The 26,576-nt window shown below is 40.7% G+C and overlaps 1 protein-coding gene across 2 annotated transcripts in view; it reads right to left on the bottom strand.

Moving 5' to 3' along the window:
* The window catches only part of TkR99D (Tachykinin-like receptor at 99D), a 335,482-nt gene that overhangs the window by 293,912 nt on the left and 14,994 nt on the right, over positions 1–26,576 (bottom strand). For both annotated transcript variants that reach the window (XM_019048367.2, XM_019048368.2), the window contains exon 2: positions 1,989–2,772. In XM_019048367.2, the coding sequence (XP_018903912.1) occupies positions 1,989–2,434 (446 nt within the window). In that variant the 5' untranslated portion in view covers positions 2,435–2,772. The remainder of the gene's footprint in view (positions 1–1,988; positions 2,773–26,576) is intronic.

Raw genomic sequence — 26,576 nt, 5'->3', positions numbered from 1 at the left:
TTAGCCAGCCAAATTTGGCATTAAAATGTTCTTAAAAAATATTTTACCAGAGGAAATGTGGCAACTCTTGAATGTCCATACGGCGTTTTTCCTTAGCGCGGTAGTCTGGAGGCAGAGCAGGTTGACCTCAATAAATGCGCATTAAGGAAGTCCGAGCGAAGGTGGAACGTGGGAAAAGGACGAAGAAAAAACCGCCGAAAATGGTGCTCTCCAGGTCGCGGACCAGGAAAACGAGGAGCCAAGGACGAATATATATAAAACAAAACAAATTAAATAAAAGAAAACACAGCTAAATATTCCGCCCACACACTGGGGCCACTTTACGAACGAGGAGTGTAACTTGAGCGGGGGTGTAAATGGCTCTTTTTGTGAATGAGCCGAACCGATCAAAATTTAAACGAATGACTCTCGGAGGATTCAACGCGCGTTTATGCAAGGCCGGGCTCCTCTGTGTTAAATTAACTCCGTCCGCTTTCTGTATCAGCCCTTGCTCACCCCTCTCCCGCCCCACCCCTTCCCCGCGTCCCCCGTTCCGACCGCGTCTTCTTTTATGTTTCCTGATGACTCTTTTTCCGTGGAAATGGAACTGAATTTAAAACACTCGATTCGCGAGGGAAAAAGATGCGCGGTCGCGCGAGTTGAAGTCGAAGTTACGGCCGAGATGAAATCATTATCATAATCATTCGCTGCAGCAGGTAATCAGCCTGAAAAGGTGCTATTGAATTTAAATTGACGGGGCGCAAGTGTGTATGAAATGAGGGGCCGGGTTGCCGTTCTTCGCGCAAAATCGGACCGTGTTTAAGAATTCCATGAAAGAGCCCGATCACTCGCGTGATTATCTCATGTGGACCCGCAAATAGGATGTCTACTGAAATTCAACTAGCTGGCAGAAATTCAGTATTTTCCGATTGAATTCAGTACTTTTTCAGTGCTTTCAGGTGACGAAATTCAAAAAAATTCGAAATTCAATTCTCGCGCAAATTGCGACAAAAATGATGTAGCCAGAGAATTCGAAGATCATTGGTGGCCTGAGGATCAACTGGAGATCGATATTTTGCAGTCATGGCTTACAATGGCTCACAATTTTTGGCTTATAATTAGTGCCGTGTGTGTTTTTTAAAACAGCCTTGAAACCATGTAATCCCTTGCGCAATGATTCTTAGTGCAGTCCTTTGCCGCTTGATCGAGATTGTGCAGTTATGCCTGTTTTATAAAACACGCGTGGCACTAATTGTAAGCAAAACATTCCGAGCCTTTATCGGAATTCCCGTCCTTTTTCAGCACTTCCAAACCGCCTTGTAAACTCAGTGCTGATTCCGGAATTTCCAGACCAGGAGGGGGCGGGACGCGTAGGCGAACCCCCTAGTTCTAATCTACATACACTAGTGTCGCTTTCATAGCGCTCTCTGGTGCTCTACAACACCTAACCGTCACACTGCCATGCTAAGCAAGAACGCCGTAAATCCATCAAGATTTTTCCTCGTTTTTTGGAACTTAACACTCCATAACATAACAACTATTATACCTTGCATGCACCTCAAATTTTCAAGTTAAGTTCTTGTTGGTATTTGCAAAAGAATTTTGAAAAAACATTGTCCTAAGGTACACAAGTTTCTCTGCTATGATACGTTGTTTCCAAAAAAAGTAAAATGGCGTTTAAGGTGTTTTCGCGTTGCACGGCAGCACAGTACTCGGTCCTCCCACAACCCTTCAGGGGTTCGCTGTACTTACAGTTCACCGAAAAAAAAAGTGGTGTTGATTTAACATCCTGGATGTAAAAAAAGTGTGCAAGAACTTTCGAAATGCTGAATTAACCGCTACAGCAGTTACTTTAGCGATCTCAAGATGTAAGACTAACTGCTGTAGCAAGTGATTCAGTATTTTGTAAGTTCTCGCACAAATTTTTTACATCTAGAATGATAAATCAACATCACTATTTTTTCCGTGTTCTAATCTCTACCTGTAAAAAAGGGAATAAAGAAGCTTACCTCTCAATGGATATGGCCATGAGCGTGAAGACGGAGGCACAAATGGTTAGCACTGAGATAAACTGAGCTATTTTACAGTAGACGAGGCCGAAGGGCCAGTCGCTGGAGAGCATGTAGACGAAGTTGACGGTGACGTTGAGGGCCGAGACCATGGCGTCGGCCACCGAGAGGTTCACCAGGAAGTAGTTGGTCACCGTGCGCATCCGCTTGTGCGAGAGCACGATCCAGATGACGATGAGGTTCCCGCAGCAGGCGATCAGGATCATCGGCGCGAAGAGCATCGTCCAGAGGCACTGCTTCCAGAACGGCAGGATGAACTGGTTGTACCCGGTCCCCGTCTCGTTCGAGACCCCCAGGGACTCCGTCCACGCACTCTCATTCTGCAGGTCCACCGAGGGGACCGACTCGTCCAACCCTCCTGGTTCCATACTCGCGTTCACCTGCATTCAACCCAGGACCATGTCTTTCACCATTCTACCCAACAATCTCGCTATTCAGGTATCGAATTAAACCGCCAACGCTGTGTTTTTAAAGGTTAGAAAGGCTGATAGTTCAACCAGAGGTTTTGAACCTGGTAAACTTGCCATTTTCCGTTCACGGCCTACCCGATCGCGAGATTAATGCGAGGAGGTTCTATCACTGCTGAAACTTCACGAACGCGATCAAGTCCGAACGAAGTCATTTTCAGGCCGGAATAACACGAGTTTCATGCAAGTCGTCTGAGATGAGCACCGCAGCATTGATTTACTCGCGGTGTAGGTCTCTATATTGCTCCGGGAAGAATCTGAAACAAGAGGAGAATGAGAGAAAGATGAGTGAGGATTCGTCTAAATCCGGGCTGAAATGAGAGGTTTGAAAGACAATACGCGTAAGTGCAGTTTTTGAATAGTTGAGATGTAAGTGATTTCAACTGGATCTAGGTTTGAAATAAATTCGGTAAAAATTCATGGGTGAAATCCAATTTTTTAGCGTCAAAATGTGAGTTGAACTTTCTTTCCGTCATAGACTTCATATAATTTAGGAACTACGAACTACTTTCTCGAAATAGCAAAAACTGAACTTTGGCGCCTTGTCCTCCAAACCCCTCGAATCTACTAATAGATCGAAATTAGCTTATTCAGTAATTTAAAAAAAAAAAAAAAAAAAAAAAAAAAAAAAAAAAAAAAAAAAAACAGTGAGAAGAGGAACCCGACATTTTGTTTTAATACGACGAATATAACGCAAGGTAACCTATGCGTGTGATTAATATTATTTAGTTTGTTTTTCTTTGGGTTACATTGACCAAATATTTGGGTTACATGAACCAATTCTTTGAGGTGAAAAGTTGCAACCTCCCTCAAAATCTGATGCAAGCCGCGAGGATTTGACTTGAATCATGTTGGTGATAGTCTAATGTGTAGCCATATGCAATACGTTAAGTGAAAACACATATAACGAAAAGCTAAACCATACATTCCGTACTTCATAAATTAGGCTGATTCCCTGGGGAAGAAGTTTTTGTTAGGTGAACTTAATGAGCTTATCGCTCGATACATTCCGAGTACATTAGAGAGCTAAGCTAAGTTAGATTTGGTTGGGTCAAGCAACTAAACTAACTTCGCGGTGATGCTCAGAGTATCGCGCAATGTTGAAGGCGCGATAGATTTGAGCCTCTGCGAATAAGGTTCCCAACTTGTTCACCACGAACTTCAATTACCACACGAGGCAGTGACCGGAAAATTCCTTTCTACTTTTAAGAGATGTAAGAGATAATAATGACTGAACAAGCTCCTTCATTGGTAAGTTAGCCTTTAATTGTTTTCTATCACACCTTGTGCATATTTTTGTCATGAAATTATAATATACATGACACGATTCGGCAATAGTGAAAGTTTTGTGTGATATAAATTTCATTAAGTTTTACTTGGTACGAGTGTTAGGTTGGCAACCAGAAAGAAGCACCCATGCGGAATGTATCCTATGTAATCAAAACCCTCTACTATTTTAAATTCTGATTATATTCTAAAAATGCAGTCCGCATTAAAACAGCTGGCTCGCACTGTTGCTAGTGCTAATATTTTTCATACCATTATATATGTAAGTTATCAGTGTGCCTATGCATTTCATTTCCTTTCACTGTGTGGCAAATTTGCTCTGAAATATTTTAGTTTAATAAAAGAAGAGAGAGATAGGAAAAAAAACATGACGTCAAAGAGTGAGTACCACATTATTTTTTGCCGAATATTTACACCAACTATAAAAAATTAGATATCGAATTTTACTCAAAATTAAATTAAACTAACTCATCGTAAAAACTGAAAACAATCCCTCGGACGAATAGATTTTTTCGCATATGGATAAAATGAAATATCTGCAGACTGGTATTGAAGCGGGATGCAATGTACTGTAACCGCTGTGGGAAGCTCCTGACAAATAGTGAATTGATTTTTATGTCAGAAAAGGGATTTATGGCCGCTTGGGTTTCATAAGCTGTGACAGTTAGTTGCTAACTTTGGAATTTACGCTTCTGGTCAACGGGTGTTTACCGACGATTTACTTCGGTTGGCAATGGGTGCCACAACGCGGTTTGAATTCAGGGAGAGTTTGATTTTATCCACACCGAACGGGATCTCGGATTAGAGTGTACCCTTCAAAGATATGCATAGGCAACCTCATAACATGCCTGATTTCCCTGTGGTATGAAAAAAACTAATCAATAAATGATTCTCTTAAAATTTTGCAATATTCCGCTACGTATGTCTCAGGCAAGTGTCAATCGCCGGCAATTTTCAAGCCACTAGTGAACAAATAGAAAAACATAAACTTCAGAAAAAAAGGAACGTGGTTAGACTGCTAATTATTTTGCCTTTAATGTGATTCGGCGCTTTTCCCTCCTTAAATACAAGGAGTAGTAGGCATATATAGGGGAAAGTGTAGTGAAAACCGTAATCTTAGTTGACTTTGGAGCACACAGCTACTTCGTGACAAGAATATCATAAAAAATGGAGGTGTGAAAAGCCGAGATCGTGGCATTGAAGGGCATTACCCATCAAATCCTCAATAAGTCAAGGCGTGTTATTGCGATTTTTCGAGACAATATGTGCAACTCACAAATTGCCGGCGACTGCTAATAGCCTGCGACACATATGAAGTACGAGATTTTGACGATTAAAACTGACTTTTCAACCACTAAAATTTAAAAAGTGATGGACCAATTGTCTAGCAGTGTAGATTTAAACATTCCGATACATGCTCCCTAACCAAAGTTTTACACAGAACACGATTTGCACAACGGTAATGGCTGAAATGAAACCTGACTAAAGATATGAACTTTTTAGTTTACATTGGTTACGGTAATTTTATATTCCACGCGTCTCACGAAAACAATAGTCTACTTGATTCAAACCGCGGGTTTTGGCAAGCTTCTCGATTAATTGAGCAATGTTCCTTCCGCAGCCTGTGTTGTTCAAAGTGTTACAGCTGTAACAGCAGAACCGAACCATCGAGATTGAGGTTGCCATATTTTCATGGCGCAAATACTATTACAGTAACGATTAGTGCCCGATTTGACTCACGCAGACGTGTGTTTTTTTCATGAGCGGTATGTTTGAGTTTACACATGGATAAATGTTGAATATCTTATTTAGGAGTTGATTTCAGTGATTATTGCCGTCAAAATCGTAATTCACATCAACTTTTGATTAAAAAAAATATGTTTCGGAATGCTTAAATTCGCACCTAGTCGAGATCCATTATGGCCCGATCAGCGTACACAATTCAATAGTGTAAAGTCGGATCTTTTCCGTGTCAGGGTCCATATGGCGAAATTTCTGATGAGAAAACTTGGTTGATAACTGGGCTGCATCATGCAAAATAATAACCATTATATCTGGCTCAATATGAAAAAAAAACGTACAAATCGGTACCCCATAGCGCCAAAAGGTACCTGACTCACATATTTGAAAAAAAACGAGTTAGTGTCGTTTTGGAAATCTTTATTAACGGTTTCGTGCGTGTAGAAAATTTGGTAGCTCTATCTGACGCCGGTTATAAGATACGGCATTTCAAAAATTGCGATGTACGTTGTAATCAATGTGGTCGACTCACGGTTTTTCCCAGTTATCTCGAAATGACTGAAACGGAGCTAAGTACTTTTTGACTCTGGGGCACTGATATGTGTCATTTCTCTTCCAATGTAGGTAGGCGCTTTTATACATAAACCAAAAATAGCGGCTCCTCATTGAAAAATGATGTCCAATTTCGAGAATGAAACCGCACAATCAGCGCGAATACGTCAAGGGGTTGTAAAATTTACGACTGAAATGACCATGAGCTCAACAAATTCTGCCGCCAGCAGGCCGGTTATTGAATGTTTCAAGCAGCACGATACGACCTCGAAACTCGATACATTGCATGGTTAAGATAGGGTTTGCCTCGTCTTTTCGTATCGACATGGATTCAATAATCGGAGCGCAGGCTTTGATTCCGGGTGCAAAAACCTACCTATAATTTCCATTGTTCATGCATGGACTGGACCCCTTTACATACATCCAACAATGAAACTTCCGAACTCGGCTAAACATGTTCGGCGCGCGAGCTATGTCTTGCGTCGGAGAAGTTCCCTCCGCCGATACGGCCGTGATCGAATTAGCAAACCGGAAAAGTTCACATGTAACCAAACACGGCCAAGAGCGACCTAACTTTAAATCTTGTTTCCTGGAGTTTCCTCCGATAAGGCCGGGGCGGGGTTTCCTCAAGTCCAATTTCAAAGCAACGTGCTTTGCCCTTAATCGCATACCTCCCCTTTTATCGCAGATCGCGTTTTTTGCTCGGTATATCGTTTATCATGAGCGGTTTGAGCGCACGAATCATGTATTGTTGAACATTATAATATTCTGTCCCCGTGTTGAAGATAAGTCGAGTCCATTGACTCGTAGATTGAGTCAAATTAGACTCCAAAAAGGAGCTGCTGCTGATTCTTCTTCTTCCTTTTTTTCTTCTTCTTCTCCTCCTGCTCCTGCTCCTCCTCTCTCCCCTCCCTTCCTGCTCCTCCCTCCCCCCCCTTTTTTTGCGAACTTTGACTGACACCTAATTATCAGCCTTGAGCAAAGCATTGCGAGTTCACGCCTCGCGCCATGGCGCCTTCAATTTAGCTATACGCAACGAGGACATCCATCACGCACGAATAGTTGTATCTCTGCGCCGTCATCAAGGCGCTTCCTTCCTCTTGCTATACAGGGTTATTCAAAAGTCACGCACCACTGGCCATAATTTTAGCTCTAAATTATGATATCGATTTGCGATTCAAGACGTTTTTCTTCATATCGAAAGGGAAACTTTTTTTGGTGCTTTCCAGTTTTTGATGCCCTCGGGGGGAGGGGGCGGGGGGTACCTCAAATATTTCAAATGGCCACTTCCCTCATGGCCAGTGGTGCGTGACTTTTGAATAACCCTGTATGTACTTTCATATTGTGTTTAATTTCCTTAGATTTAGTTTTGAAGAACGTCATGAAAAATTTTCTGAGACTCTAAACTGAATAGACGGATTTTAACAAAATCAGCTACATTCATCAAACTTTGCCTAATTTTTGTTCACATTTAATTTTTAACGGCAAAATAAGCAACACTCTGATTTAAAATTTTGTAAGTGTGCATCTTAAATTTTGGAGGAGATTTACGGCGATGAATTTCAAGACGTCATGTTGCTTAGTTTTCTGTCCAGACAATAAATCATGAGAAGAAATTAGGCAAAATTCTGTAGTTGATATTTCAATAATCAAGCACAAGACCTAGTGGATATTGTCAACTTTCTTCTGACAAGCGTTCAATTTCAATTTTATTCATACTTTATCTGAGCGACCCTTCAACTTCCTTCTTGCGCGAATAGGAAGACACTTGCGATCGAAGCAATTAGTTACTCCTTGTCAGTGCTTCTAGTCTCTTTGACGTGTCGAGTAACGGAAAATTGATACCAGTTAAACAAGGTTGATTGATCGACTTTCTTCGATAGGTATCATTTTTAAGAAAGTGAAAATTAAGTTCTTTCACTTCCTCGCAGATATTAAGCGTTCATTCAATCACCACCTACGCCGGCAAAAATACCCGTCTAAATATTGAGCTTGCTAAAAATCCCAATCGATACTTAATGGCAATTGTAAATTTAGAATTAAAATTTTGCTGGGATAATGTGAATTGGTATTTGACATGGGTGGAAACTTGTATTCCACGCTTATTTTATCACTAACAGTAATTTCTTAGCTCTGTGCAATTTTATCTCTCTCCTGGTGTGAATTGTAATTGAAACAATTTTAGTGTATCAGGCTAAAGCTACGCCACATTATATTATATGTATTACCAAATTACTCCCATCAAAAATCGTTCTGTTGATTTTGTTCTTTCATAAAGTCAATATTCCCGAAAATGCTTCATCTTTTTGGCGGTTTGTCATCCGGGACAAAAGTAACAAAGTCGTCAGAATCGTAGTTCGTTTACACTGCGCTTTATGGAGCTGTCTAGGGATGAACGAATTTTCACCTTAAACGGGAATTCGTCTTGACAGTAAGTGGTGAGGCGTGAATGATCGATTATCGATTTTTTCCCATTTGAAGCTATGGTAAAAAATCGATTATTCAGGTGTTCGCCACGAACACCCTTTCTATGGATCCTTTTGCATAGTTTTAAATGTCGGATCAATCGATATATCGCAAAGCACGCCACGCCACTGTTGACAGTAGTTCGACTTATTGAGATTGATGTCACTTAAAACTATTCCTTAAAATTTTCTCGATCAGCCATCCCTACAAAAATGACCTTTTCATGGAAATTTTGGAACTTGTCGCTAGACTCGTATGCGTCCTTATGGAAAGAAATATCAATTTAACTCTTTTTTACAGTTTGTGGCAATACCACAAACTCCTGCTCTCCGCTAAGGAAAAAAGTTGTATGAACATTCAAGAGTTGCCAAATTTCCTCCAATAAAACGTGTATTTTCGAGGTAAGTTATGCTTATTTTTCCTTAAAATTTGCAGATGTTTTAGATTAAATTGCAAACAAAATTGTTTGAAAAATCTGTAGAAATATTTTCACAGCTTTCCCAGTAAATTCGTTTTTATCGAAGGAAATACGGTAACATCTGAAGGCTCTTGTGGCGCCCTTCTTTACGGCGGCAGTGCAATGCGTTGCTATGTGGCTCATCGGTATAAGGCACGGTGAAAACGTCCGGAAAAATCCCATTTTCCGGACAAACGATCGCTCAGAAAGGAGCGGTATAAATCTCGTTATGTGGGCGCAACTCACCGCGCATCGGAAGAGGTGTAATGCACCATACCGGGGGAGAAACAGCTGTTAACACCTCTTTATCGTATTATCCGGACGTGGCTCACGGCTCCTTCAAGACGTAAATTCTCGTCTGGAATATTGATAAGATTTGAAGAGTCCTTTTCAACTATTTTTGCATGGATTTATGCAGCGTGCGTATGCCAACATTCTCCTTTACATAAAGTATCAGACTCCGCGCCGTCTTCCAGGAAATCGCTGTTGAAGTTGAACGGAGAGGCGTGAATGATCGATTATCGATATTTTCCCATTTGAATCTATGGTAAAGAATCGAATATTAAGGTGCTCGTTGTGTACACCATTTTTATCAATCCTTTTCCATAGGTTTAAATGGCAGATCAATCGATATATCGTAAAAGACACCAAGCCACGGTTGAAGTTTTCTCCTTGCGTCGGATCAACCGCTTTTGAATAATGAAAACCGCGGATTAACAGCACGTCGATGAGCAAGGAAATTTTCCACTTCATTCCACTTTCCCCATTAAATTGCCAGTATGATTCTCCTCGTTTTTAGCCCGATAAAAAGAAGGAATCAGTTATTTGGAATGATGCAATGCTTCAGACGTCGATTCTCCCTGGTAAAAATTGGCAGTAGAAATCTGTGTTCCAAAATACCATAGACCTACAGCCGGCTGTAAGATTTCCAATAGCTTCTATAGCCGGCTACACAATTTCTTATAGCCTTTTATAGCCGATGGCGATTGAGCAGCTCACAGCCAGGCGATAAAGTGTATGCTAAACGTCACCAATTACGGATGCTAGGACTTAGTGAGTTTTTTGGAATACTGCTCTCTTTTTGGGCCGTAGTATCTTGATTTATTTTGCGAGGAAAGCTCCGTACTTTTGATTGATGCCTGCCATTCCTAATATATTAGACCGCCTCCAGTCTCGTATGATACTGTGCATTACTTCTGGTCTGGTGTGAAATAGTTGCCTCAAGCGCCGTGGCACACTGCGGCGCGGCAGGCGGGCAGCCAGCGTGAAACGCGCATTGGCGCCTACAAACCTAACAGGCAGACCTTCACGCGTTGCGCAATGCGTGAAGTATCCCTGTTAGGTTTGTAGGCGCCAGTGCGTCGCCGCTCCGCTTTGTGTTAGGCTCTAATATTTAATCTGGCGGAGTCAGCGTTTTCAACTCATGACTTTGAAATGTTTGCACACTCTGTATGGATTATTCTCATTTTTATTGATGAAAAAAAAAATATGTATTAAAGGAAAATATAATGTATGTTTTGTAAATATTAAGGTGGTTCCGTATCGAATTTAATGATTTCCGAAGCACACAAATTTCTACACAATTTCTTATAGCCTTTTATAATCGATGGCGAAAAAGCAACAGCCAGGCGATGAAGTGTAAGGCCCGGCGATAGGAACTATAGCCCGGCTGCATAATTTTTTATCGCTTCGTATAGCCCGGCCGTATGATTTTCTCCGCATTCTACAGCCAGCTATATGATTTTCTGTAGCCCTCTTTAGCCTGTTGTGAGAATTCCTATGGAATTTTGAAACGCAGCTCTTATCGCCAATTTTTACCAGGGCTAATTTGATTTAATTGAAAGTTCGCGCCGAAACTAACGAATGAAATTTTTAACGTCGATTTTGGCGAAGTTAAATTTGAAAGAAATTATGATGCCGTTTGTCCACATGCATTCAAATTTCACGTCCGCGGCGATGCTCGAAAATGAAATTTTCAACGTCGATATTTGCAAAATTCAAGTTGAAAGGAATTATGCTAAAGTAACTTTACCCGAATTTTTTTCAAAATCAGCATTTACCTGCGTATGCTGCATTGCTTTCAATCTATTTTTCAAACACGGCGACGAAGCTTTGAAGGTTGGAACTAGGTTCGTGGTTTTGCTATCAAACAAGTTTCGTATGAGATGAGATCACATCCATACATCCATACATCTTCAGTACCCGTCTCGGGGACAACTGTATCAGCCGGAGTCACATTCATCAAGTTCTTTCATTAGCGCTTAGTTCCTCCGCAAAATGTAGCTGCTGCTTTGTAATGAGAAAATTATCTACCTCTACTATGACACAGAAAGAAACACTGATAAAGTCTGTGTCATCTTTGACCCTGACGTCAATCGAACAGGATTTATCTACAAATAGTGACAAGCTCTATCTTGAACTGCAGAGAAAGAGAAGAGGTGAGGAGATGTGCACCGACTTATAATGAATTCCCGGCAAACTTTGTGACAAAATATACCGTTTGAAATCTCATTTCTTCACAAATAGAAGGAAGTAGAACAAATGCACGTGTCCTCATTCGTGAATTGATGATTGCTTCTCCCATTTATCGATAGTTTTGATCGTCCAAGGGATGAGAGACCTTGATCCCACAAAACGTCGCCCCTCTGACGTAAGACGGGGCTGCCGATTCGTGGGTAACTACCCATTTCGTGGATATTTTAAACTCCGGTGGGTAATCAGTGAGTAATGGGTAATTCGTTGGTAATCCAGGTAACGGTGGGTAATCTGTGGGTATTTTCTTTGCCACTAAAATCCAAATAAATAACCTTAAGAAAATTCAAATTTGGCTGTAAACGGTGAGTAAACAGTGGGTAAACGGTGGGTAAACAGTATGGGTAAACGGTGGGTAAATGGTGGGTAAAGTTGACGCTGGTGGGTAAAAGTGGGTAAAGCTGGAGTCGGTGGGTAAAGTGTGAGTAAAATAGGAACCGGTGGGTAATCGGTGAGGAAAAAATTCCGGTGGATAATCGTGGGCACAAAAGTGGGTAATCGGATCGGCAGCCCTGCGTAAGAACGTATCTCAATTTCCAAGTGAGCCGAGTTTCACATTCAAATCCGTGCTCGTGGGGCTCGTGCATAAATCGAGATACGCCCTTACGTTAGAAGAGCGACAAAATGAAGATATTGTTAGAGCTGCTTACAGACGTAATTCACGGAAATTACGGAACAGAGAGCACTCAAACACGTAAACTAGACTTACGGCACTTTGAAGCTTTTGGATGAGCGAGGGATCGGGGGAAAGGAATTCGAAGATGAGCAGATCAAAGATTACGAAAAACTTTCAAACAGTCTAATCTTTGTCCCGTTTGTGACATCTCGTCCTTTCTTTCACGAAAGAACTAACTACATTTCAACGTTGCCAGACTTTTCCGCGAAAATTTCAATTTTACCAGAAGAGTTTTGAGGATTTTTGACTGAAAATCTCACGTAATTTTTTTTTCCGATCCCCTGCAATATCAAACAATTTTTTGGACGGAAATCGATCGAGTTTATTCTCGTGAAAAATTAAATTGCTTGAGTCAATTTTGCAACCCTGGAATGGAGTTACGTTCCATCGTGCGGAAAACGACGATCTATGAGTCGACTTGCCTTAACTTTTCTGTTAAGGGACTCCAAAACTTCCTAGGCTGTACGCACATTGATTGGTCAGTTTCCAAGCTCGCATTGGAATTCGAAAGTCGCTTACAAATCGCCGGCGTGGTTACTGACCGCAGTAACGAGGCGTAAAACGATCGATTATTATCGATATTTCCTAATTTGAAGCTATGTTAAAGAATCGATTATCAAAGGGTTCGATGCGGACACCCTGTTCATCGATCCTTTCCCATAGGATTAAATGGCAGATCATGCGATACATCGCAGAGCACGCCACCAGTGGCGTGGCGTGCTTTGCGCTATATCGATTGTTGTGACATTTAAACCTATGGTCAAGAATCGATTAAGGTGCTCGCTGCGAACACCCTGTTTATCGATCCTTTTCCATAGGTTTAAATGGCATAACAATCGATATATCGCAGAGCACGCCACGCCACTGCATGCCACGCTACTGCCAGGAAGATGGCTATTAGGATAAGAAGATAAAAAGATACTCGCCATCACGAAGGAGAGTAACCTTCTTTGCTTAAGTACAACGGACATTTAATTACATTTTGATGAGTAGATATTATTTTTTTCCGGTCGACTCCCGCGGAAGAAAGAACACTGGGATCATAAATCAAAAGTGGTTGGCTCCGATTCCAAAGGGTTGTATGTCCTCATTAATCAGTAACCTCCTTCTCCTTTATGTAAAAGGCTATGCACGGCATTGCTGAATCGATGAACGTACTTATTATTAAAGTCCTAATAAATCACTTTAGCTTCTGGTGACCACGAGAAAAGTTTCGAGCTTTCAAAGCAAAACACCGAAGCGTAGCTAAGCATTAAATAAATAACCAGGTCAGTTCGGCCACCCCTCGTTCCTTCTCCCGCGCTACGCGGGATCCTGCGGTCGCGAAACGAGACTTTCTTCTGGCGTTGGACGATAGCGAAACGGGAAAATAATTCTTCGCATCAGTGATTACACACCAAATGCCTCTACAATAGCTTTGATTCGGGCGTATTTATGGTAAAAGGGACTATGTGCATAAGGTTTGCGTGATACATAGTCGCTTCAGACGCGTGGCGTGAATTATCGATTATCGATATCTCGCCATTTGAAGCCATGGTAAAGAATCTATTACTAACGTGTTCGCTGCGAACACCCTGATAATCGATCTTTTTTCATAGGTTTGAGTGGCGTATCAATCGATATATCGCAAAGCACGCCACGCTACTGAGTTGCTTTGGGCATAAATACGTTCATTTCAAAGAGTGTGGATAGCCGTGAGTTTCCCCTAAACTGCCATGCTGAGGAAAAGCGCCGTAAAAACATTTGAAAGTTGCCACATTTTCTCGGATAAAACATGTGTTTTTGAGGAAAGTTGTTCATATATGTCCTTGAAATTTTCGGATACCCTGCATTATTTTGCGAACGAAATTGTCTGAAAAATTTGGAAAAAAATATTCAACATTTTCCCACTAAATGCGTTTTTTATTGAAAAAAAAAATATGGCAAAGTTTGAAGGTTCATGCGGCGTTTTCTCTCAGCACGGTAGTGCAATGTCGTGTTGAGAAAGAACCCCGTATGAGTCTTTGGGCGATGATAAATTTTCTTTGATGAAATACGAATCTTCATGGCAATCTGTGAACATTTTCCCCCAAAATTTCTTAGCATGGCAGTATAAGAGGACATGGGAAAAGAGGCAGCAAAATAGGAATTACAACCCAATAGAATAAAAGCTTAATGACAAGTTTCCCATCTAGAATATGGTATTAATAATTTCCAAATTTCGCCTACATTCTTTTGGACCAATGGAAGATGGTTCTACATAATTTGTTGTGCGAACATATTGACGGTAAGACTGCAGAAAAACGTATCTTGGTTTGTGAAAATTCAGATTTCTTGTCATACATTTTTCTTCAGATAAAAACAAACTCAACGTCATTCCTTGAAAACTTGCCGGATCTTTTTCGTCTATGTGAGGGAAATTCTGTAATATCCAACAATAGTGGTACGGTTTGTTCTTCAATAATATAAAATGGGGTGTGAGTTTCTATAACACCAAACGAGTTGTGCATTTTTACAGTTCTACCGTCGGTCTGTGTTCCCAGTCTTTAATGTGTATACCTAAACTATAGTAATATGTTCCTGGTTCCTCTTACGATCGATTCTGCATGAATTTGTTGTTGTATTCCTCGTTCCATGACAGAAAATTGTGCACCTCATGACATCCACACTTTTTAGGAGAATGCAAAAGTATATGTTTACTAGCCGTTCTGGGCGCGCTTCGCGCGCCCGTCACGCCTAGCCGGGGGCTACGCCCCCTGGACCCCCGGTCACTCGCTACGCGAGTGACATTCGGCTCGCTTCGCGAGCCGATTTTGTAGTAGTTGCACATTTTTTATCACTATATTTTGAAGATTTCATAGAAAACATTATGAAATTCTCACTCCACAATTAACTTGTAGAATAATAATGGCAGGGCAAGAAATAGACTATATCTTAAAATGGACGGTTCCCACTTAGTAAAAACAGCCAACACCACGTGAAGGTGAGGAATCATCGTTAGCCACTTTTTTTTTTTCTTTACTTTTCTGAAAAAAATTTACTGAGATTTTAGTTGCGTCCCCTAAAAGGAAACACGGAGAAAAAAATTTGTGCATGGAACCCGAAGCTGAGATCATATGGATCTCTGAAGTTTTCGGATCACGCATCCGAAAAGTTAAGGTCCATCTGCCGAAGTTCGGGTCAGACAATTGAAGTAGTTCGGTATATACCGAAGGTTTCAGGTTACACATCTGAAGTACTCGGTGCATACCGAAGTGCTTCAGATTTCTGACTCAGAGATTTAGGAAAAACACAGTAGAGAACCAAGGAAATCACAGTAGAACAGAGAAAAAAATACAGTCGAATAAATAAAGAAAACTATTATCGAAGAAATTCTAATTATTTGGAAAGTAATTCGCTGGCGTAATCAATGCGTAGCTGCGTAGGAGCATGAGCGAGATTTATCATCAACTGACCGCTGGCCGGTAGGTACCTGGGCGGGCGAGCGACAATACGTAAAAGCGGTGGCATGGTTTGATTGACAGAGGAGTGGGGAACGGTCAGACGTAGGGGAAAGGTTCAGGCTGAACCGTTCAGCACAGCGCAGCGTCAGTCACCGGGTGGGGAAGAGAGTCCGGGAGGGGACACCTTCCCCCTCGAGTGAAATAGAAAAAGGCAGAATCCTTCGAAGTTTATATTAATGATGATTTGAACTTTTATTACACTTTCATTTTTATTTGTCAATATTTAAATCCAGCGTACCATGGTAATTATTGAGAGACGCACCAACGTTTAAAAATAACAATTCTCTCCAAGAGTTAAAGCCAATAGCTCAATAGTTTAGAGGGAAAGAACTCTAAAAGTTATGAGAAATTGAAGATTCTGAATTCTCATTTTTTGTTCGTACTCCCCAGGCCAGGGGCGGACTGGCCCTAAATTAAGTATGGGGCGGGCCCCTAGGGGGTCTGGGGGGGCCCCCCAGAGAAGGGGGGGTCCGGGGGTCCTCCCCAGAAAATTTTGAAAATTAGGCCCTTTTAGAATGAATTTTACGCTATTTTAGACCCTATTCTTTAATATTATTTTTGAAACATTATCCAAAAAGAGACCAGAAATGCAAAACTTAGTATATTTTCTTAAACTGGATGAAAAAATGAGAATCCGTTGTATACTTGGAATTCAACTTTTATTTTCCTCTTCCAACGAAAAATTGTGCCAAAGCTAAATTAGTATACAGAAGATACATAGAATCAAGTAGAATAGTAATAGTGACAGTCTAAAAAGAACACATTCTGAAAAACACAGTTCGGATTTTTTTGTTCGTTTGTTTTTTTTAAATGTACTTTTTAGCCGCCAAAATTGACAACTGTCTTAATTTTTTTTGAACGTTTTATTGGATCCTTTCTTCGCTCTGCTCATGGAAAAATCAGTGCCGTTTACTAGTTAAATGACGCGTAATGAATGAATAAATCGATGGTTAAATTCTGAAAACACGTAACTCGGAATCCGCATCATGAACCCTGAGACTCGTAAGGATGCTCATGTTTTGCGTGTATCCTTATGAGTCTCAGGGTTCATGAGTTAATGATGCGGATTCCGAGATACGTGTTTTCAGAATTTAGCCATCGAAATAAAAATAAGAATGAAAATAAAAATACAAACAAAAAATTGACAAAAATCTGACACTTTGAAAATTATTGTGTTAATTAAACTGGAAATAGAAACACAGTTTTACGAAAACGTCTTGACGCTCGGATTGTTCACTTTCCCTTGGTTTTTCACACTTGTCATACACTAATGACAACTGTGTGGCGCCGGCGGCATTCGCGATCCAGACAAGCCTCGAGCCTGTGTGAGTGAGTGAAGTAGCCCTATAGTCCAGGCGCCTGGTAAGTCTACCTGGAATTTTGGGTACACAGCGATTTTTTTGGCCTACTTTATGTTTTTTGGGTCGCTGAATCCGAATCTGAAGTTTCCGCACGCGTATCTGGTGAGCCATTTCCGCTATTTTGAAAAAATGGCCTAAAAAGGCCTTTTTTTGCTGTTTTTTTGATATAGCGGCTACGGATGAGGAAAAGTCCCGGATTTAGCTAATGTTTTGAATAGCTGACATAATTTGGAAGAAAATGGTGTATACATATGTTAGGGTTTGCTTAAAAATTGAGGAAGATACAGCATCGTTAACATCGCGCCTATTCACGTTTTCGCGGCGCACCCGTCAACGCGCGATCCGGCTCGCCGCGGTCAGCCAAGTTCCGAAGCGTTCTAAAGTTCCGAAATCCGAGGTTCCTCAATTTTTGAGCAAACCTAGCATATTCATATACCATTTTCTTCCAAATTTTGTCAGCTATTCAAAACATTAGCTAAATCCGGGACTTTTCCTCATCCGTAGCCGCTATATCAAAAAAACCGCAAAAAAAGGCCTTTTTAGGCCATTTTTTCAAAATAGCAGAAAATGCTCACCAGATACGCGTGCGGAAACTTCAGATTCGGATTCAGCGACCCAAAAAACATAAAGTAAGCCAAAAAAATCGCTGTGTACCCAAAATTCCAGGTAGCCTCATTTTTAGCTACCAGGCGCCTGGACTACTATGGTATTTGAAGGAATCGACTCGCACGCGCGTCTTAAATGTATCAAAAGAGGCCAGTGGCGTAACGGGCGCCCCCGCAGACCCTGCTATGCAGGGGGGCGGGCCCTGGCGCCTAGGGGGCCCTCGGCCGCCGGAATTTTTTTCTCTCTCTCTCTTTGATCCTCAGCTTTGGTTTCAAACTTTGGGCCTTTACTTATCGAGATGGGGCTTCTTCCTTTGATTTTTATTGTTAGCTCGGGGTTTTTCATACTTTTCTTGGACTGTTCCTAACTTTTTGTTTGCTGGAGGGCCCCTGCCTTCCCATGTCCACTCAATGATTCCACTTTTCGTATTTCGGGTTTTGGGAGGCCCAAGAATCTAAAAGCCTTGGGGGCCCTTTGATTCATGGGCCTGGGCTGAGCCCCCGCCTTCCTTTAGATCATTGATCTTTTAGGGGCTCCATTTAATCGGGTACTTTTACGTTTTTATTTTTTTTTTAAATATATTTATTTGCGCAAACATGCAAGTAAATCAAATTCCACCTCAGAACATAAAGTAAAAGAAGGCTAAATCCTGCACATACCATACCTAAAGGTAAAAAGATATAAGCTGCTGCCACTTTGATTTTTTAGTGGTTAAGGCTGATTTTCTCAAAAATTTTCGGGCTGCGGGCCTAGACCATACGAGAAAAAACGGGAAGGGGTGAGGAAGGGAGAGGGGGGGATAATTTTGGAATTTTATCGACTTAGGAGGCCCCTAGAAAAATTTTTGCAGGGGGGCCCAGCGGAAGTCCGTTATCCCCAGGCAACGAATTTTCTCGGAGAGTCGATAGCAGGCGGTTATTCAATCAGGAGCTTCAAAAGGGGGAGATAGGCCTTGTCAATTTTTTAATGAAAGCGGGGTGATAAATTCCGTATTGATTGAGATTTCTTCGGTGCCTCGAATAATGAATTCTGTAGAGTGCATCGTCCCAGCGAAACGCGGGCAAACATTGAGTTTCCGAATGGAAACTGTGAATAAATTATTCTTGATATAACCCTCAAACACTCAAACCTTCGCATCGCTGCAATCTTCAACTATGGTTGCTTTAACGGTTTCGGACTTGGATTATTGCGAAATTTTCCCAGACGCTTTCCTATTCTCTGGTATTAATATCTTAATTTTTTTTAGTAATTTTAGTATATTTTCAGTATTTAGTATTTAGTATTTTTATTTTGTGGATGAAAGTCCCTTTTCCCGTAAACGGTGGCAATTTTAGAAATACACGCACATGGTGATGAAAAAAAGTGACCGCAATTTTGTGCTCATATGTGAAGTAGAATACAAAGTCACATTTAAGTACGGTTAATATTTTTTAATTAGTTTTTCTCTGGGTTTATTTGACCAAATCCTTGGGTTGAAAATTTGCAGCCTCGTTGAACCCTTCGATGTCAAAGTCGGGTCAAATTGACTCGAGGCTTGCTAAGAAAACGGAGGCCGGCGGGTTGAATGGGGCCGGTACATACGAGCTTTAGATATATGTCTACAAATACATCGTAAAAACAGGATCAAACACTTAATTGGAAAGAAAAAAAATCGAATGTCAGGGTTTTTGTTTAAAAAATACCCCCAGAAATCCTAAGCTGTGTTATACCGTTCAAACAATCTCCTCTGGGGAAATTATGGAGCCAGTACTTACAAGCTCCAGCTATAGGTTTACAAGTACATCCTGAAGAAAGAATCAGCTAGTTATCAAGTTGAAAAAAAAATCGAGTATCAACACAGCCAACGATACGAGAGATGCATAAGTGTCTCGTTGTTTTAACTTTTCTGGGAACTCTGGGTGTCACCTCATTATCAGCTCAGAGCAAAGCATTGAAAATTCACGCCTCGCGCCTGGGCGCCTGGGCGCCTTCAATTCAGCAAACGCAACGAGGACGTCCATCAAGCACGAATAGTCGTATCTCTACGCCGTCATAAACACGCGTGTTTTTCATTGCTCTACTTCTATACAGTGTTTGATTTCTTTTTAAATGCATTTTTGAGGCAAATTCAACAAAATTTGAGGACTCTTAACTGAATGGACGAAATTTACATTCTTACATTCTTGGCAATAAAATTACTGAAATCATGCAAAAAATTGGGGAATTTTCATCTTAAAATTATAGTTTATTGAGAGTAGGAACAAAACTTGTTCGGATGATCAGTTCACGTTTGTAAGGTAAAATAAGTTCCATAATCTTTACGACATTAGAATGCTCTTGATTCATTTTTGCAAAATGCTATCCATTTTTCCCAGGAACTCCGTAACGTAGCATGGTGTCAATGATCGTGATGTCAACAAAAAAATACTTAATTATGAGGTCAACGACTAATGACACCATCGATCAACAACTACAAACTCAAAACAGGCAATTTTTTTTTAAAAAAATGGATAAATTACCAGGAAATTTGTTTTCTATCATACACTCAAAAAACAAGTATGGGAAGAGTGACTTACCGGCCGAGTTATAGATCATAGAGCCATAAAATATAGTTCGTGGAACCATGCTTACAGGTTCAAGACCAATAAAGTATGGCTCAGAAAGCCATACTGTAGACGGTAAGTCACTTTGGTTAGAAATTATGGATCTCCGAGCCATTATTTGTGGGTCTCAGAGTCATACCTTTTTTTGAGTGTAGGAAATTCATCAAGGATCAAAGGTTTACACGGTGTTTTCCCTTGAACAATAGATTATCGCGAGTGATTCGGCCCAAAGCGAGTGTTCAGGTCTTAGGATCCTCTCGGATAGGGTAAGTAGTTCGGAACCGTGGAAAAACACCGATCACTGGCAGGCATCTCGGGAAGTATCGGGAAGTGCGTCTTCTTTGCTCCTCTAATGAAGGTATTTCCAACCAATTAACGGGCACCTTCGCGGTCACACTACCAACATGTAAGGCTTAATGAAATACGGCAACATAATAGCGAAACTTGGGCGAACCCGAAACTTGCGGCGGGTTAAAATACCGCGAGACTGATGGAGCCAACTAATTACGGAATCATCGCCGACCACGCCGGCCGCTTGCTAAGTTTATAATGGCTTTTTGTCGAATTACTCCGCGTCTTGGGTTAAGTTCCGAGTTAAGTTGGAGGCACCGAGAGAGCGGCAGCCGAGTCGAGTTAAATGGATTCCCGCGAACTGATAAATAGATGGGCTCATTGACAAGACGATAGTCTCCGAATTCGCTCGGCGAATGTCCCTCCGTAAAGCTGAGGCTGACTTAAAGACTTATCGATGATTACAGTCCCTCTCAGGGTTGCCATAAATTCGTCATTTTCAGATTCCCTGACTTTTCCCTGCCTTTTTGCCTTTCCCTGACCATTTGCGGATCCAGCACATTGGGGACATTGTCTTTTCTCCATTTAAACCTATGGAAATGTATCGATACTTGTGGGTCAAGATGCTTTGACAAGAATCGATACTTCATAGCTTTAAATGAAATTGCCAAGTTGCTTGGAGTCCGCGTCTATCCCTGACTCCAAACATTTTCTAATTCCATGACTTTCCTGACCTTTGACCAAATGTCTACATATTTTTAATTAATTAAATGTGTGGACTTTGGCTTAACTTTAGATACAACTTCCTTGTGTAAAGATCAAATTACGGAAAAAGGCATTTACAATGTCTGGTTAAAAAATGACACGCCTTCAAAATTACCAGAGAAAAATAAACATTTAGACGATCAGTGATATATTTCAGTAATCAGTATAGTCGCCATCCTAAAATATATCCATGGTTTTTTTTTTTCTTTGGAAAGCTTTCACTAAAGAGCATAAAATATATACGGTTTCCGTATGAAAATAAAATGCATTGTTTTCACTTTGTTGTGGAATTTTTGAACTATAAATAGTTCTAAAGAACTAAACAGACAGTCGCTCTCTGCTGAGCAGACTTAATTACTATTGATTAGTGAAATATTCTCTATTATTCGCTTCCGTCTTAAGGAATGGCAAGAGAGGATGGGTGCATGCCTTCCTAGAGTAAGATTAATTCCGGACCCAAGAATTTGTCGATGGTCTTGTAAATGCACTCTAATGTCCCTCACTTGTACCGGCATGGCATGATAAGGAAGAACGCTGCTTATGAATCCTCTAGCATTGTCAAATGACTTTGGGTGAAATACAATTCCTCGGAGTTTGAGAATATTTCTAATCTAATTTCATTGGCAAATTTGATAAGACTGAGCATCCGAAAATTCCAATAAAATATTCATAGCTTTTCTCGAAAACGAATATTGGGGAAATCAGGCAACAATCGGAAGTTCATAATACGTTTTTCCTTAACACAGCAGTACATGAAGAAAAAATTATCTTGGACTCTGCTTCGATCAAAATTCCTAGTCTGGTAAAAGATTCGGCCAATGGCGTGGCGTGCTTTGCGATAAATCGATTGTTCTGCCATTTGAACCAGTGGAATAGGATCAATAAACAGGGTGTTCGCAGCGAACACCTTAATAATCGATTCTTTACCGTAGGTTTAAATGGAAAAACAATCGAAACATCGAAATTCACGCCACGCCACTGGATTCGGCAACATCAAGGACACATCATCTCGGATTACATCTCGTCATCATTGGGTTATATTTAAAATAGTTGTTAATGAGAGTAAAAAAGTGTCATTTGTAATTTATCTAATCGATCCTGTTGCTGTATTAATTAAGTTTAGGGCAATGAGGATAGGTCACGGCCTATCTTTTACTAGATGGAAAAAATGATTATTTATTATCATCGTATTCAAGGTTTTTCTAATGTTGCAACTATTAATTTTTTAAACTATCATACATTTCTATATAACATAACTACAATCAATATTCTAAATCCCTATTTTATATCCCTTCTAAATCCCTAAATGGTGGCAGTCAGGCGGAGAATAGACAGTAAACTGGGAGGTAATATGAAAAAAGTAATACCACATTGTCCAAACACTCTATTTGAACTATTAAATGGCTGAATAACAGCTGTCGCGCGAGACAGACACAGGAATTACCCCTATTTGCACTGCAAATCGGGGTAAATAATAGTTGAAGAAACTGCACTAATTGCTGAAATGCTACCGTTATAAATTACAAGATTCCAAACGAGGCACTAATAAACTATTATAAGCTATGAGCTCCTCAGTTCTTGAATGCGGGCCGTCAATTAATCATTGTTTTACTCCAGTAGTGGGCGCGCTCTTAGAAACTGGCCTTTGGAAGTCATTTATCAATTTTCAGACCCGATTTTGCTTTCGCAGCCCATTCATGGACGTCAGGTTGGCACCAATTTGCCAAATTATCAAGTCCCTCGCAAAATGTTCCATTGTCACGTAGCGTTTGTTTTGCGCGCTTGAAAATTACGTAGGCGGAATATTTCATTTCATCCCTCGATATCCTTAGGGATATCAATCATTTGAGACATACCCGATGAGACAGAGCATTATGACGCCTGACCTTGAAGCTTTTCGCTAGTGAAGGCGTCATATTTTGGTGACTGAAACTTTTTACTATTCATAGACTAAAGTTGGTGCGCAAATTGCACATCTTCCAAACGGCAAATCCGAGCATCTATATTATTAATGGAGATTTTGCTTATCGAAAATGAACGCCATCCATACAAAGATGCATGCCTCCTTCCACCGGGTCTTAACACTCGTATGCAGGGCAGCTATACTATAAAATTTATGCAGTATTGATCGGTAAAAACAAAGTGATAGAAACCATATTTTTCTGATTTTTTTAAATGAAATTTCCTGTTTTTTTTTTTTTTTTTTTTTTGTGCGAAGCAACATGTTTAACAAATTGGACCAAATTTTTCACATTTGAATAAGCTAAACCGCATGTAGTTAAAAATACTTGAAGTACTCGAAAGAGCCGTATGCAAAAACGACATTTTTCGCCCCCCCACTAAAACTTATTCAAACTTCGTCTATCAGTTACTAATACTGGAGCTCTTCTTTGCCCAAATTTTCAGACCCCCAAAAAATTTTGGGGGGGGGGGGGCGCTAGGGGGGGTGGAAGTCAAAACCTGTGACCCTCGATATCTTTCGAACGAAACAAGATATTGAGGCCTGGTTTGGACGAAAAATCGTTAAAATTGCATACTTTAAGATTCTAAAGGTCAAATTCCCAAAATTAAATTTTTAACTTAACTTATGTGCTTTTTTTCAGTTTTTGAGGAAAAACAATTTCTTTTAAACAGATTAAACTGAAATTTCACATTTTTTGATTTGAACCAAAACCAGTTTTTTAAATTGTTCGTCTTTTTCCGCATCCAACGAGTGGTCGTATAAGCTGGGGAACCGAACGGTTCCGGAGTTATGATCGATTGAAGTTTCCGCTCAACGCGCGCTGACCGATTTTCGCGCGCCAAAAAGTCGGATTTGACTGTTATTAAAATCAGATATTAATGTTCAACTGAGAAAATGCATTAGGGACTCTTGAGGGTCGCTGATCAGAAATTACAGATACTTCCAAAAATTCACGTTTTTAAAATTACAGCTCCGTAGCGCTATTTTAGAGGCCCACTGAGCGCCGACCGGCCGCTCAGTGGTCCTGTGCGGAGCTGCAATTTTAAAAACGTGAATTTTTTGGAAGTATCTGTAATTTCTGGACTCAGCGACCCTCAAGAGTCCCTAATAATGCATTTTGCTCAGTTTGAACATTAAATCTGAAGCCTAAAATAAGTTCATTTAATTTATACAGTCAAATCGACTTTTTGCGCGCGAAAATCGTTCGGCGCGACTAAGGATCATAAGGCGTTCTTCCTTAGCGCGGCCGTATTTTGCTCTTCTGACGTAAGAGCGTACCTCAATTTTCACGCGAGCCCTGTTTTACATACGAATCCATGCTCTCTGGGGCTCGTGCTGGAACAGAGATACGCTCTTACGGCAGAGGAGCCGTAACCGGCCGACACTGGATCGAGTCAATCAGAGAAGTCGGACATGAAGTTGTTGACTGAAACTCTGAATTTTGATGTTCATTTCGTCACATTTTAAATTTTAAGGGGTGTTTCTAGAAGAAAATTTCAAGAGGAAACCAATGGAACCACTTTCAGAACCTCAAGTTTTGTATAAACGGGGTTAAAAGCTTTTAAAATTTCCAAATTTTGTCCGACCTCTCCCATTGATTCGGTCCACTGTGCGGCCTTCCGAAATAAGTGAACGTCACGTTACTTTTCACTACCCTCCCGCCGACATTTTTCCCCACACGCCGCTCCACACGCCTGCCCTTTGCTAACAAAAGACGAAACGTATTCAGCGTCGTAAACTTTCATTGGGCTCCCAGGGCCGCGCCCTCCTTTCCGATATTAAAAATAAAAATATGCGGAATGTAAAGCAGCCGGCCTCTGACCCCGGGAGGAAAACGGCCGCACTAGGCGGGATCCGCGTATCTGCATAGGGTTCTCGGCGGGAGTTGCGTGATTCCAGGTTGGCAGGGCAGGATACATGCGATGAAAGCCGCTCGGACGACCCGCGGAAGTATACGAGACGCCCGGAAATGAGGCCCTCTAGGCCTTTACAGGATGTTCCTCAAGTTTAAACTGCTCTTGGAATAGAGTAAGATAATTTGGATTGCATTTTGCAAAAAGGAACCACTAGCATTGCAATGTTACTAAGATTGTGCAACTTCTTTTGTCTTGGAGGAAAACCCCGATTATCCATTAATGGTTTCTATTTTACTCGCTAAAAACTGTAAATTTAAGACAAAAATTACCATCTAAATTTCATAGTTTTTCACGATTTCCGCAATTTTATTGCAATAGATGAAGTTGCACAATCTTAGCTTCATTGTAATGCTAGTGGTTCCTTTTTGCAAAGTGCAATCCATTTTATAGTCAGTGACTGCTTTTAAAATGCCCTAAAACGATGGATTCTTTCCAGCAAGCTGATCGTTGAAATTGATAGACAATTAAGCTACAGCCAAATAAGGCATTGGGAGCGTGGAGCGACCCTATTGGTTGAAATTGCTGATTCCTATAGTGGAATAGTTGCAACGTCGCAAATTAAGGTATACATGTTTTTTTACGATAAAGACGAAAGTTGAGATTTTTGCCGATTTTTCAAATATAAGCAATGATTGCGACTCTGGTCATGCTTTAATAAAATAAAACAATGTTCAAGAGGAACTCTCTTTAATGAAATAAATCAGTGTGTAAGAGTTCCTCTCGCACATTGTTTTATTTTATTAAAACATGATCTGAGTCGCAATCATTGCTTATATTTGAAAAATCGGCTGATAGCTCAACTTTTGTTTTCATCATTATGAGTAGCCGAAAACCGAAAACCGAAAAATCATTTTTTTTACCTCACCGCATGTGACGTGGAAAGGTGTAACTGCGTACGAGCTTGAGTGTAATATCAGCCGCTAAGTATCGAAATCTACAGCCATCAAGTGGGAGGGACACTGTAAGGCGCTCTGAGCAACTATTCCACCACAGAAGTATTGCACAGTATCAGACGAGATAGAAGGCGCACTAACGTTTGTGTTTTGACTGGTATCGTTTCCCACTGTAAAAAGTTCTCCTGATAGTGCGCTATGCGGCTCCTGTTATCGAATTCTGTGAAACTTGGTACCAGGTAGCATTTTTTGACGAAACACTCGAAGAATTTTTACTCAAATTTTCAAAATTTGAAAATCCGAGACTCTTCTCTTATTTTTCATTTTTTTGCGGGAAAATTATTACTGGTCTCTAGAGGGGTCAGACTTTCCACCCTCGCTCCTGCTTGTTTTGTCGGCGGGGCCAAAGTATCATTCGAATGCGATGTTTTTTCCTGAAAATGACTCACTTTCGCAGAGCTTTAAGTTAAGTTAATAAGAGGATTTGCGCGA

Source organism: Bemisia tabaci, chromosome 5 (assembly GCF_918797505.1).
Source record: "Bemisia tabaci chromosome 5, PGI_BMITA_v3".
Classification (NCBI taxonomy): domain Eukaryota; kingdom Metazoa; phylum Arthropoda; class Insecta; order Hemiptera; family Aleyrodidae; genus Bemisia; species Bemisia tabaci.
This window is presented reverse-complemented; position numbering and strand designations above follow the sequence as displayed.